Raw genomic sequence first — 15,011 nt, forward strand, 5'->3', positions numbered from 1 at the left:
GCGGCCCTGCTGGGAAGGGTGCGGGTTGCGCGATACTGAGCAAGTTTGCGTGGTCTGGGTGCGCGCGCTGGTTAACACATGCAAGCGCAATTTCATTCGTGTGTGCGTGCTCGGAAAGAAAAAAGGGGAAAGGACATGAGCGCACATTGAGAGTGGCTCTTTTTTTTTTTTTTTACTCGGCGTGATCATTTCACGCTTCCCCCCGAAGCCTTTTTTCCACCTAAAGCGTTTAGTTGCAGCTGACTGAGCACTTGCTGGAAGTGCAATAGGGAGCGGAAGGGTCGAATTATTTCAGCCTACAAGTCGCCCCCAAAAAAAGTACTGTAGGACGAAAGAAGAAAAAAAAGGAAAGAAGGGGAGAAAGGAGAATCAGAGAAAGAGAGAGAGAGAGAGAAAGAGACAGAGAGAGAGGGAGGGAGGACGGGAGAGGGAGAGGAAGAAAGGGAAACACTGGAAAAAAAGTTTTTGTTCTTTTCCTTTTTTTTCTTCCTCCATCCCCTTCCCCCTTTTCTAACTGGGTAACATGGACCAGGGGCCCAAGAGTCCTGCGCTACGGCTCGGGAGAGCAGGTAGGGTCACACCGACTCAATCTATTACTCTTTCATATTCTGAAACATGTTTTATTGTTGTTGATATGATTATTAATTGCTCGGTTTTGTCAATCTGACGCAGAGCATTGAATTGATGTATTTTTTGGTAACAAATGTTTTGCTTTAGTTTAAGTTTGTTCAACTTTGTGAGTTGGCGCTCACAAAGTTTGCAAAACTTTTTCCTGCATTTCATCAATATGAAAAACTACATTTGTTGCAAAACTTTTATACGCCATTGCAAGTTCTGTCTTTAGTTTTGTATAGTTTTGTTTGGATTGTCGTCACGTTTGTTTAGAACTAAAATGATCGTCCATGGAACTAATTTTCAATGTTATGATCTTTTTTTTTCTTTTTTTTTTAAAGAAAAACTAAACAAAAAAACTGCAAATATTTTCGACGTTTTCGGTTTAGCGGTACTACTTTAAAATACTTTATGATGCACAACTTTTCAATTTTTTTGAATGAGAGCAGAGAAGTTAAGCGGGTTGATGTTGAGAAGTTTGTGTTTCAGCTCCACGTGTTAATCATCTCACGGAAACCAAACTTGCTCTTTTTGGATAACAACTTTCATTTCATGCCACGAACATATCGACTATTTCTGTGCACTCCTGAGAAAGTGGGCTTTTATTTTAGCTTTTAAATGATGGTTTAATTCGCGGACCACATGTTTCTGAATGTGGGCTACAGCTCTTTTATTCAACAGGTTAATGCTCCATAAAACAGCGGGGTCTGAAACAGCGATGGATGAAGCCATCGACCTCGTTATGGCACCCAATGGATCTCACATCATTTCATATCGGTGCCCGCTGCGTCCACATTGATAAAACGTCGTTTGTCATTAAGAAACCGCGGGCAGGTGATTGGCCACTTTAAACGCGGGCTGAGCGTCATGCAGCTTTTTTTCCTCCTGCAAAGCAATGAAATCTGACTTAATGATGCGTTCATGTTTGCTTAATACTGGTTATAGTGAGCCATGCATGATACACGTTTAAGACAGAAACAGTTTATTATGTTACGTACATCTCTGACGTGCGAGTAAAATCCCTTGTCTTCTAGAAATAAATAATTTTCGGCCTTTTAATAGAAAAATGCCCCTAAATGTGCCCTAACCCGGCACTAGCCGCTGATAAACGCTGAAAGCGGAGGGATTTGTGGCAATTGGTTAATAACCTTTTTAACCACTGAGGAAATCAGAATTTAATAGAGGCCCTCCTCTGTTGATGTGTAGAGTATTGAGGGCCCAGGGCCTTTACCTAAAGCCTCTCGATTCACCTCTCACTTTGATACGTGCTTGGATTACAAAGGAGGATCAATAAGAGCGTATAGCCTGTCGGACCCCATCCCACCGTCCAGAAGGGTGGGGCCGCGCGTAAAAACGCTCAGATAGATTACATTTTCAACACTATCTGGATGCTGATTCAGTCACTGTGGGGTCCGTTATACTTAAGTTACATTCCTGACAGAAAAGAGAGTTCATTCGCGTCTCTGTTTTTGGTAAAAATGCTTGGTGACAGGAGCGTTTCCGGTTTAGTAAGGGGCGGCCAGATGGGCACCACAAACAATCTTTGAGAGGAAGCAAAAGTAAAAGCAACGACAGATTTTCAAGTTTTGTTATGTTTCTCTTCAGAATTTAAAATAAGATTCAGTGTTTTGTACAAATGGTTATGTCAGAAATGAAGCTTTCAAGATCCTGCAAAAGTTAATAACCGCCATTTCAAAATACAGCCACTCTCCCAAATTTTGATCCATTTTTTTGTCCTGCAATTATGTTAGGAGGAAAGGAGAGAGATAGAGGTACATTATATTGGTAGTGGTATATGAACTGGATTCTAATAGAGAGGAATTAGAGCTGTTTGTCTTGTAAAATTCCTTGAGGTGTGGTAGTGTGGCTCATACTTATGTACAACTGGTATAAATGTGGCCTGTGTGCATTTAATCCCTCTTGGGAAAGTTTGAACCCATGGGCAGTTGCAAGGTTTGCTCCTTCCTTGAGTCGGCTCTGACTGCGCGTAAATGGGCTGCGAGGATGATCTCATGTTGGAATTCTGGCTTCAGTTTTTACTTTACGCGCATCACAGGACGTCTCGTAGACACGTTTTCTGGCAGATGGAATGCCAAAACTTATAAATATTTGCAAACATGTAGGTATGATGGGGCACACTGCTGGAGCAGCGGGTGTTTTACCTGTATGGTGCCTCACTCTCCAGTCCATATACCGTGTTTTTTATTTATTAGTGAGGACTTTTATATATTTCATAAGCTAGTGAAAACCTAAGGAGAGATACGGAAGCTTTTCTCATTATGTTTACAGTCAGCAGGCGTGTAATAAACGAGCTGGCGGAGTTAACATGCGCTATTAATTTTTCATTGCTTTTTTTCCCTTTCGTGGCTGCGATGGAAGTAAAAAGCAAAACGCTTTCATGGTGGATGGAAGAAAAAGAAGGAGGGGATCGGCGCGGGAGGGTGAGGGGGGCATTTTAGCAACAACAACAATTGCCTTCAATTTGCATCCAACTGATTATCACAAGTCAACATTCTTACTAATGTCTAAAGAAAGTATCCAAAACAGCTGCAACCCCCCTCCATCCATCCGAACTCCCGTCTGTAGCTCTGCAGAGGTAATGAAATATGGTAATGGCTTTGGATTAAAACCGTCCTACCCTGATGGAAGTTTTTCCTCCAAATTTACAACCCTAAAGCAACAACAATTTGTATACATGATTGATTGTGTTTGGATGGTTTTTTTTTAATTGCTTGTATATTTAATTTGCAATTCGGAGAGACAGCAGCGATTGCTGCCGTTTATACACGTGTGGGGAACGGGTGCGTAAGTTTTGGCAAATAAAATAAACAGAGGGGGGGAAAAAAAAGAAAGACGGAAACGACACGTTGTGTTTTAGAATTTTCTGCTCCAACAGTGCAGTTGCCTCTGCTTTTGATCACTTATGAGAAAATAAAAAGGAATCAGTGCAAAAGAAAAAAAAGAAAGAAAGAAACAAAACTCTTGCCTATTGTGAGTAATAGAGGTTTTGTACATTTCTCATACCACTGCCATTTTTCTTCCTGCTTTGGTACACCGGAGGCCTGTCAGAAGGCATTCCATCTAAATAGTAAGGCTTAGGCATCTCGATTGATTTTGTCTTGTATATGTTAACCAAAATATGTATATAGAAGCTGGCTTGATGATGATTCAGGTTTGCAGGAAACCCAGTCCACTGATAGATCCTCAGAGAAATGATGTAAAATATGGAAAATATGAAGGAGGATCCGTTAAAAATGTTGCAAATATTTACTCAGCAGACACGTAAAAATCAACGAGGATTCAAAAATCATATATCAAGATCCCAATCAAAAAGTAGCGATGCTGCATGATGAAGTTTATTGTGATTGCTAATTATGTTTTCACTCCTCTGTCTTAGTCCAGCCTCCAACTGGACACACTGAAGGATTTTAAAGTAACGTTGAGTCTAACTCTTTTCATTTTAATTATCTGTAAATAAATGACTGTGTGCGCGCGCCTGTGTGCACGTAGGCCTGTTAGTCCAAGGCTGAACGCCCCCTCGTGGCTGACACTTACATTCTTCAAGAAATATTTTTAAGCTCACAAGAAATGCGAAGCTTCCAGCTTAGCGGGGAGGTTAGAAACAGAATAGAGAGAGGGTTTTTTTTCCATTTCTTCTGCATTTTCCAAGATGAACACATCTAAGTACGTGGTGATTTGTTCGAATTAGTTTTCTTAGTTCGGTTCTTAGAAGACTGGGAATTCAAAGAAACATTTTAATTATGTGCAACAGACTATATAAATATTAGATACTAAGAAAGTCTAGTGCCATCATAAATTACCCATATGTACATCAGATCAGTTGGAGAATAAACTCAATAAATAAATAAATAAATAAATAAATAAATAAATAAATAAATAAATAAATAAATAAATAAATAAATAAATAAATAAATAAATAAATAAATAAATAAGCTGCATTCTCTTATTTGGAGTCCTTAAAATGCCACATGTATAATTATGATAAAGTAAGTAAGATTCGTTTATTGATACCTTCATGAATAGTATGGGAAAGTGCGTAATTATGTGTCTTGGGCTCCTCTGAAATACACCCGACCTGCTCCGAAATGATTAAAGAGGAAAGGAATAAACTCTCCTGCTTTAGGCTATTTGAGTATTTTGACATCACAGATGCTTTGTGTAGGCCTCTGCGAATCTTCTGGGACGAACATCGAACCTGACAGTTTGGAGTGTGTGTTTGCTCTTCATTAAAAGCATACATACGTCTGGATCAATTAGGTAATGAGACGGGATGCATGTTTCATATGTTTTTCATTAGATCCCACCCCTTGAGATGGAGGAGGATGACGAAAGAAAATAAGAAAGAGGAATTATTCAGGAGTAAGTGTTTGCTCTTGGTCGTTCTCACCCCTGTAGGCCCAAATATGACAAAAAAAAGATTTTTGCATCCTACACTGTGCTAAATATACATATAACATTTTAAAATACAAGTCTCTCATTCGATTCACTTTGTTTTTATTCCTTCCTCCAACACGGCATGCCTTCATTAAAGCGCCTCTGCTTTAATACTCACTTAATTAGCAGTTACACAATACACCCAATAAACTGAAAAGCAAATAGCTATAAAGGCAATGCGTTTTTATATAATTCGTTAATTGAAATTAAAAATATCATTTACTGCGTTCCCTCACCGAGTGACTTGACGATTGGTCAAAGGAGAAAGCATGCGGGGTGCCATTGGCGCACGGGATTCGCTGTAGCCAATCACCGAGCCCCACCCCCCTCGCTGCCCACGGCGAGCTGAACCGGGGTTGGTGTTGACGTCAAGATAGCGCTCGAACAGTGATTGGCTGGTTTCGCGGTGAGTGACGGGCAGCGCGCAGGTTAGGGTTCCAGGGGGCTGGGAGCGCGGGCGCTGTCCGCAAGAGAGCAGGTCCTGAAACGCGCCGTGCGCCGCCGCCGGATGCTGCGCGCAGGCAGGCTGGTCATTTCGAGATCAACAACAAAGCTCGCTTATGTGCAGTTCGGTGTTGTTGGGGGTTTTTGTCTCCTAAACATGAGCGCGGAGTGAAACATTTTTTGAATTCCGATTTGACTTGAAGAGGTTCGCCTCTAAAACTCACTCAGTCACCGGGAGCCGGTTTGTGCAGCGCGTCCCGGTCCACTCAGGAGGTGACAGAACGAAGATACATCTGAAGTCTAAGGCTTTTTACTTGAACCACAAAGTGCTTTTTTTCCTTTTTGTTTTTGACTGAATTTGCATATTTATTTATTTTTACATTTTATTCTTAATTTTTTTTTGGCACGTGACATTTTTTGTTGGATATGACACCGCATGATGTGATCGCTTGTCCGCACTCAGACGCTGAACTGAAGGGGGATCTTCACGTGAGAACGGCTGCCGAGGACGATTTATAAAGAAAAGAAGAAATGTGCATATGACAACCTGGAAACACTGGATCTGTAAAGAATTGTTCTACCTTTTGCGCCTAATTGTTAAATTTTATTTATTGATTCATTATTTTCTAAAAGACTGACGGGAGAGTTGTGCCTCCATCAGTGAAAGTACGGGGGGTGGGGGGGCTGTTCACGGTCAGCAGACCGACAAGAAAAAAGAGCAAAATAGTCATACTTTCCTAGCTTTACGTATTTTGTTTATTTTTCGTGTTTTGGATTAATAATTATTAAAAACTTAGACATATTTTTGCCGACCTGGGACTGGCGCTACTTGACCCACAGCAGAAGAAAGGAAGACAGAAGCTCCTCTGGTTCAGGAGACACCACAACTAATCCGCTGCTGTGATTCCAATTGTTCCTTCCTTCTATTTTATTTATTTTTTATTTTTTTAGTTTTTTGATGTTTGAACGCCTCATTTTAACTTTTCGATCAAACGTGTTGCTTTTACCTTTAAACAGTCTTTTTTTTTAACAAGAAAAAAAAACAATCTTTTTGAAGGAAAGCCTTTTTAGTCATTGGAGGTCCCATCTGTCATCATAGCCCGCAAAGTGGAAGACCTAAGCGGGTGTTGTTTTTAAGATCCTCTCGTTGCTTAAAGGGCCCTGGAGCCCCCTCTCTGCACCGATGGAGATTCATTGTAAGCACGACCCGTTCGCGGCGATGCACAGTAAGTTCTTTTGGTTATAATTCCCTTCATCTGCATGATCCCAACTGGCCCTCAAAAGCCACTCACACCACCAGCTCTGCATGCGTCCACAGAAAAACCACACTGCTTTATTTGTGTCGTTTTAACTGAAGTTAAGAACATAACTGAGATGAAGTTGCTTCATGATTTATTGCATACTGAAGATGTTGATGTACCCGTCTGAAATCAGACAATTTACCGCTTAAGTCTAAATGTCCAAATTTCGCAGAACATCTTAATCACGAAACTACCTCTTTTATTTTGGAAGGTATCCAATGTTTTGCATATGGGCAACTCAAAATCATTTAAATAATAATAATAAAACATAACAGTTTATTGAATACTCTTCCCAGTGTTGTTTCTTGGTGTTGTATTAATCAGTCACACATTGTTGCATTGTTTAAAGTATGATGGGTTCTCAGTCCTGCGCTCTGCGAATACGATGCATGAGAATAATTTGGCATGAGTTTGGCGATGCTGTGAATAGAGAGATGAAGTGCGGTCTCTGCAGGCCCGCTTTGTGTTGTTTTCGTCGCCGTTTCTGCTTTGTAGGAGACGGTTTGTTGTGTTTCTACGGTTTGAAGAGAAGAGGAGGTGCGGAGGTCAAAAGGGGAGGGAGTGAAAGAGGGGTGATGGAGGAAAAGTGAAAGAGAATGAGAGAGACAGGAGGCGGAGAGAGAGAGAGAGAGAGAGAGAGAGAGAGAGAGAGAGAGAGAGAGAGAGAGAGAGAGAGAGAGAGAGAGAGAGAGAGAGAGAGAGAGAGAATCAAAGCTTGACTAAAAGCTGAACTTGATCCACAAACAGTACCAGAACAGTAGAGCTCTGGTTAGGTTCTGATTAAACGCTCTGTTTCAGTTTCACCAGGGGAAGCGGTGTAACAATTTGCATTTGTTTAATTTAGGCAGACTATAATCAGTATTTCTGAGTAAAAACGTATACAAGTTTAACAGTTAAAATTTGCTTAAAGAAATGTGTGAAACTCTCGACCTTTCTTTAAATTTACTACTCCAACTCAATGTGTTAATTTCTAACTGAGAAAGATGTCCAATATAACCAAAAAAATGTCTCATAATTATGACATATTAAATTACAGAAATAGTGAGAACCTTTGTAGGTCTGTTCTTAAAATGTTGGAATGTGAATATTTTAATTTTAGTACCTTAGTCTAGATGTGCCGTTTCGTGGCGATGACTCTCTTGGGGTTATTGAGAAGCTCCTCTTGTTACACTTCAGCAGGAATGTTGCCAAAGTTAACTTTGCTTAAATTTTATAGATTTTTTCAGTTCCAACCCAAATGCATTAACTTTTACTGAGTGAATACATACGTATCATATGCGACACAGAAGAGTCTAAGCCCTACTTTTTATGCTGGACTTTGAATACCAATATCTTTGACCCATAACGAAATAAAATAATTTATTGATAAATAATTTATTTACATTACATTCACAAACTAATGTGCTTGATTCAAATGTAAATATTCTTAATGGCTAACATTCAATTCTTTCCAAAAGTCCTTTTTGCAGTGCAGTCAGAGCCACAGGTTAAGGCACGTGCAGCTTCTGCTCACAGGTCACAGTCTGGCTCCAGAAGACTTGAGGGAAACAGCTGCTGCACGCAGGGGGAACCTCATGTAGTGGGGGGAGCAACTTGGGCATTCAGTGATGGCGGACACTGCTTTGTGTGTTAGGCTCACTTTGAATCAGTTAGCCTTAGCAATAGCACATCATTCATTTTTATTTGCAGAACTTTTATTTTTTTTTAAGGCAAACTTAGAGCTATTATTTTAAAAAATGTAAGAGATCACTTTTAGGTACAAATAGCTTTAAATGCATATTTTTCTTTTCTCCCCTTTTTGTTCCTTCCTCAAGATGTAATTTTCTATGCGGGGCTGCACTATAAAAACGAATTTTGGTGGTTGGTTATTATTAGCCTTAGAAGTTGTTGAATTTCTATTTAAGCATATTAATTTCTTAATATAATGTGCTGAATATTTGTAAAACAAAAATTGTACTTCAACATTTGATTAGAAAGAAACGAACGCTACATTAGTTCAGTTAGTCCGTTCTCATTGGTTATGTGCGTGACCAGCAGAGAACATTATGGCTAATATGTGTATTATTAATTAATAAAGTGAAAATTGAGTACTACCATTTCACTGGATAGAAAGGTTTAAAGTTTAAAATTGTATCTGCCACTAAATTGCTTAGCGACAATGCTAATGCTAATGTCAGACTTGCTAGCAAGTTAAGCATCTTATACCTGAGATGCTTGATTCAGGTATAAGATGACAAGTGGCCAATGAATGTTAGCTTCAGGAAAAGATTTACATACAACTTAGAGCAGATTTAAAAATAATTACCAATACTTTATGGCTCATTGACAAACCAATTGTGTGTTTGTTTGTTTTTTTTTACATAGATGACAAATCAAATGAAAGTCTTTGTAATTTGTCTGAATTAAACTATTTTATACTTTTACCTGTAAAATCTTTTCTACTGATAAATGTGGATGTAAACTTGCCAAAATAAAATATTTGCGTATTGTTAGGCCAGTTCATTAGTTCACCTTTAACACTGTTTTATCAGTGTTGCGCAGGAGAGAACATACTTTTTATTTCATACTTTTTGTTTGTGTTTATACTCAAAATAGTGGGCATTTTTATGATATTGTCTTATCGGATAACTGAATTATATATATATATATAAAAAAAAAACAATTGTAATATTTTATATATCTTCACTCATAATCAGGGAACAGAAATTGATCCTTTTTATTTTTTCACACCAATACGAATAAATGCACAGTTTCATTTTTGAGTTAATTTTTATTTTATTTTTTTTAATTTCAAATGTTTATCTTTTTTTATTTTATCATTGGATTTTCCTTTCTGTCTTTTGTTAGTTCTCTCAAAACTGCATGAGCGCATCCTTCACACCTTTCGCATTTTATGTTTGGTTGTTCCTCGGTTCTCTGCTGCTGCTGCAGGTTATTTTCGGATAGAATGTGTGACTGATATAGAGGGCTTCCCACGGTGTGTTATCCCGCCGGATTAAAAAGAAAAAAAGAAAAGAGATTTAAAAAAAAAAAAGAAAAGAAAAAAAATACACACACGCACCTCAGCGCTAGAACGAATCATGTTTCCTCTTCCGCGCCATTTCACCAGAAGCCAATGATCCGCAGGGCTGACGGCGAACCAGCGGAGCTAAAGTTATATATGTCAGAGCGCGGAGACGGTTTAAAACGATTACACCTTAAAAAATGTCAAAGGTAGGGAGAGAAAGAGGTCGTGGGGAATCGAGTGTGACGCGTGGAAATGTTGCGCGACTCTGGATGTGCGCCTGTCTCCCCTCTGTGTGTGTGCTGCTGCTGCTGCTTGTGCGTAAAAAGGCCCAAAGTTCAGCTCAGCAGGGAATATGCTGCACATTGTTTGTGTCTCTCCGTCAAATAACAGTTTCCCTTAAACATTCAACCATGTTAAGATATTTATTTATTCATTTTTACTAAAAAGGTTGCTCTTAATGTTTTGGAGTTTAAAAAATATATATTATGAGGTTTTATGTTGTTTTTTGTGTGTTTTTTTTCTTGCGTAGTTCAGGTGAATAAGCTCCCGATTCTAGAGTTGGGGGGGGGGGGGGGGGGGTATTGTCTGCAGCGAGTAACATATATGTAAAGAAAAAAATCTATTCCAGGTAATTGTGATGATAATGAGCTGAATTTCATAATCATGCATTGTAATGGTAATGAAGGTATGGTGAATATTAAACGCGCAAGGCTGTGGCCTTTACGTTGGTGAGCAGATGTATAAATCTACTTTGTACAAACTCGTAAAAAAAGGACAGATTTTAATCAGGCTGAGTCAAACTTTACAATCTGATGAAAAATAATTGTAATCACTTGACATTTTAAACTGGTAATTGCTGCTGCTTCTTTATCCCTGGCCCCATAGTCACATTTATTTATTTATTTATTTATTTATTTATTTATTTATTTATTTATTTATTTATTTATTTATTTATTTATTTATTTATTTATTTATCTATTTATTTATTCATGCCTGTTAATACATGTAAAGTTTCACAGTATCACAAAATAGTCTTAAATGGCTTTTGGAGCACCACTCTAATATTATGAGCAGTCCTTTTCTTGTTAATCTTTCTGGAGATGCTCTGTGCTTCTACACCATTATTATAGCAGTTTATTATCCTGTTTCTCTCCCAAACATAATTATTTTTCCAAAATCGGGTTGGAAAAAAAAAAGGAAATGCAGAATAACATCACAGGCCACCTTTAACATGGCAGCCACATCTATCTAGCCACTGTTTGTTCAAGTAAATTTGCTTCATCAGTATTCTTGGAGGCAACTATACCAAGCAGCTTTCAGTCAAAAGTAATTTACAGATCCACCCTTTTTATTTTCTTTCTGGCCTTTTTTTCTCTTTCACGATAGAAAATATTGAGAAAAGGCGAGAATCTGTGGTGTTTTGTTTGCCATTTCTCTGTGGCTGTATTTTTAAGTCGTCAGGCCGTGACGAGACAGATGAGAGATGAGAGAAGGACACTGAGGAATGTAGCAGGAAGAAAGAGACAGAGAGCCCTAATGGAGCTTATTTTCTGGATGGGGGAGTTCCAATATATTCTGCTTTATCTTAGTAATTTTTTTTTTCTTCTCCGTTTTCAGAAACAGTGAATCAATCAAACATTTAAGGAGGTGGTGGGTTCCTATAAGTCAGCGCCCATAAAGGGTAAATAAATAAAATACAACAGGGATGCATAATGACCCCCTGGGTCTCTCCTGGCTGGCTCTGCCTCTCTCTGATTCAGACGGATGAAAATGAAGCTGCTTCCTCTGCCAACACCTTCCTCTCTCCAGAGACAGCTTTGAGAGAAAGACTCCTAAAAACCCAAACCCCTAATTTGGCAAGATTTTGGTGTCTAATTTGCAACAATACCCACTGAGCAGGACACTGTTGATTGAATTCCTGCAAGACAGTACCGTAATGTATTTGTTGGACTTGGACATAAACTCACTCGAAAAAGTATAACAGGACATAGAGTAGAATAGAAATACTATAACAATTTACAAAGTGTTCTTAGGTGATGATTTATCTGTTGAGCGTTTAGCACCTTTATTTTCAGAAAGCCAATAACTGAACAGAGGATGTTACAAAATGTTTTTGGTTTGACGTCACAATACATATTGTGCACTGTTGATGACATAAGTAAATACAGCATCTTTCAGCATCTTTATTTTTTACTTTTAATCAAATTGCAGTCACAAACTTCGAAGGTTTTGTGGGAGGTTTTTAGTGATCGACCAACTCAAAGAAATTCATAATTACAAAGTGAAAGGAAACTTATGATTTGTAGTTTTTTTTAGAAATGCAAAATAACACTAGGCCTTGCAAAGAGTAAAGGGAATATTAAACTCCCTTTACTCTGATAAATAAGGTCTTACTAGGTATACAGCTAACAGTTTGTTTAAATCACAAATAAATTTAAATGTTAGAGTTTCTCATGAAAAAATGCTATTTAAGAGTCTTTGAAATGTGCTTCAAACAAGTTTGCAAACAAATTTGATGTTTTGAAGGTGGGGGATATTATTTGTATTATGTAACTATGTTACCGTCAGTTGGTATAAAAATGCCGAACATGTCAATCAAAATTTAAGAGAATTAATTTGACTTTGCAATTTGGGCCTCTGTCTCTGTAAGAAAAGAGATAGAGGCTCTTTCTGATACTGTGCCTCACAACAGTGCTTCTCATTATGCCGTTTCCAACCTTTCTTATATGGAAGTTGGATCGAGACGTAGTTTGTCTGATAATCTTAGTAGACACACAGTTCCACTAAGTATTTGCTAATTGCTGCTGCTAGTCTGGAGGAGCTGAGAGGGAGGTTGTTCTGTGAGGCAGAAGCTCGACTTGAGATTGCAGCTCTCCTTTGAGTAAATAGGCAGTGCTATGTGAGAACTAACGTTTAGGCATTCCCAATGGTTGCCATGGGAGACTCAAGGATTTCTCAAACATGCATGAAAAAAATGAAAGCAACACTCCAAGTATGTTTTTGATGAGGGAGTAACATTCTAATATGATATGAAGTAAAAAAAAAGTTTATTTTGCATAATGTCTCCCTTCCTTTAAGGTCTGTGTCTTGTATGAGAAGTCATGTGTTCTTGGGCTCCCCCTGTTGGCCTGAGAGCTATAAGCAGCTTATTAGTTTGCTTATTCCTTAGGCCGGCAGTGATCATACAGCTCCTGATAAACAAATGCCTTTATAGGACGCGAATGCCTCTGCGTTAGCCCCTATCAGTATTTATAGGTTTGGAAAATAAATTTTAAACATATAATCCCCAATACCTTAACCCTCTAAAAAATGTGAGAGTCTGAACGCCTAATACCAACAGTCAATACACAGATAAGTGAATAAATAGGTATCTAGAGGTTTTTTGTGGGTCACAAGTCATTCCTCTCCATCTCCTCACAAAGCAAGGCGTATTTTTCATGCCCTGGCCCAGATAGAAGGGGTGAAAGGAACCATTTCATTTACTCTTATCTGAGAAAGAAGGAGAATGGTTGGGTAAGGGGGGGGAGAGACTTCAGTGCAGATACCTGTGGTGAGGAGGACTTAGCACAGCAGGCTTCTATAAACGACCTGCAGAAAATCTGCTTTTATTCGCTGAGAGGTTTCGGGAAATAATAATGAGGGCAGGAGGGAAAAGGAATAATGTCCTTATACAGCCATAAAGGATTCACTCAGAGTGTTTGAGAGTGTAAAAAGATTTGTCCATGTAGGTCAGCAGACTCTTTACAGCACACTCTCTATGCTGAATGGGACTGGCAGAGATTTTGTGATCATTTCCTTTAAACTCCCAGAAATCAGTCACAGTAAATAAGTGGATTTCTCCTTTATAATGAAACAGTTGGTCCAGAGGCGCCCTGTTGGCTCAACGGTCAGAGCATTGGCTGGGGAGCTTTGTTGCATGATATTTTTACTCCCTCCTAATTATCACCTATTAAAGGCATAACATCAGTTGTGGTTTTTGCATGAATGTTCCCAAAACTAGATCTTATGCTTCATAAAAACGATGATGTTTTGTGAAAAAGACTCAAACTAAGTATGTCCACAAACAGCTCAATGAGGTGAGCCCTGTTGTCCGTATCACTGCCTCTGAACAAAATGCAGCTGTTTTGGAAGAGGTAAATGCTCATTTTCATAAAAACAGACTCATATGTTTGAATATTGTTTGTAAGTTTTTATATAAAAATTGATACTGATAAAACCCCAAAAGGCTTTGGAGAAATTTTAGTGGACAAAAGACAGAGCATTATTGGATGCTTACTGAAAACATTATTTATGTATGATGGTGACAATGCCTGCATCCTTTATTAAAATTAAACATCTGATAGTTAAACATTATAGTCTGCTCAGACTGTATGACAACAAGGATATTTAATTAATGCCATATGTCTACAGGCATTATTATCAATTGCAATGAATGTTTTGCAAGAATATTCTAAACAAAGATGTGAGAATTAAGATACATCTTGTTGTTTTTGATGCACAGAAATGCTTTTATACACTTTGCCTGATAATCTTGAACAGTTTCTGTCTGTCATCTGTATGTCAATATGAGAATATCTTAACAGAGCAAACTTGATCAAGGTTATTTTCTACAGCTGAAAAAAGGTCAAGTTCTGAGTCTAGTTCCCCTATATTTGAGTTTATGAAAGATTTTCACTACATGTCTTATCTTGGTTTAAAGGCTTGATTGTAAAACTGTCTCAAAGGATGCAGTTACATTTATTCAAAACAGAAAAGCTACAATTATCTTTACTGCTTCTAACATAGCATGTATACTGTTACAATTATTTTAATTGCTAGTTTAATTTTGATTCACTTTCTATTTCTCTGCTCTACATAGATTAAAACAGTCATAACGAGTTAATATCAGCTGATTAAATAGTCAGGCTGTCTGCTGTAGTCAGCTGCTTTTCAGGCATCTCACCCACACCGTAGTGCTGAAACAGAGTTATTAATAAATCCTTTTTATCCAGGTAACTAATGTCTCATTGGATTAAAATCTGTTTTCCAAAAGAGACATTGCCACAAAGGCAACACGTGAAACAAATAAAAGAAATAACCATTACAAAGTAAACGCAGCTAAGCAGTAAACAGTCAGACCATGATAATAAGAATAAGAGTGGTTGGCGAGTCCATGACTGTCCTTGTTTCTCATGATTGGAAAACATTTCCAC

At 38.2% G+C, this 15,011-nt stretch overlaps 1 protein-coding gene across 3 annotated transcripts in view; it reads left to right on the forward strand.

Moving 5' to 3' along the window:
* Positions 1–232: 232 nt before the first annotated feature.
* The window catches only part of pax5 (paired box 5), a 65,709-nt gene continuing 50,930 nt past the window's right edge, over positions 233–15,011 (forward strand). For all 3 annotated transcript variants that reach the window (XM_044115169.1, XM_044115168.1, XM_044115170.1), the window contains exon 1: positions 233–569. In XM_044115169.1, the coding sequence (XP_043971104.1) occupies positions 524–569 (46 nt within the window). In that variant the 5' untranslated portion in view covers positions 233–523. The remainder of the gene's footprint in view (positions 570–15,011) is intronic.

Source organism: Gambusia affinis, linkage group LG04 (assembly GCF_019740435.1).
Source record: "Gambusia affinis linkage group LG04, SWU_Gaff_1.0, whole genome shotgun sequence".
In the NCBI taxonomy this organism is placed as follows: Eukaryota; Metazoa; Chordata; class Actinopteri; order Cyprinodontiformes; family Poeciliidae; genus Gambusia; species Gambusia affinis.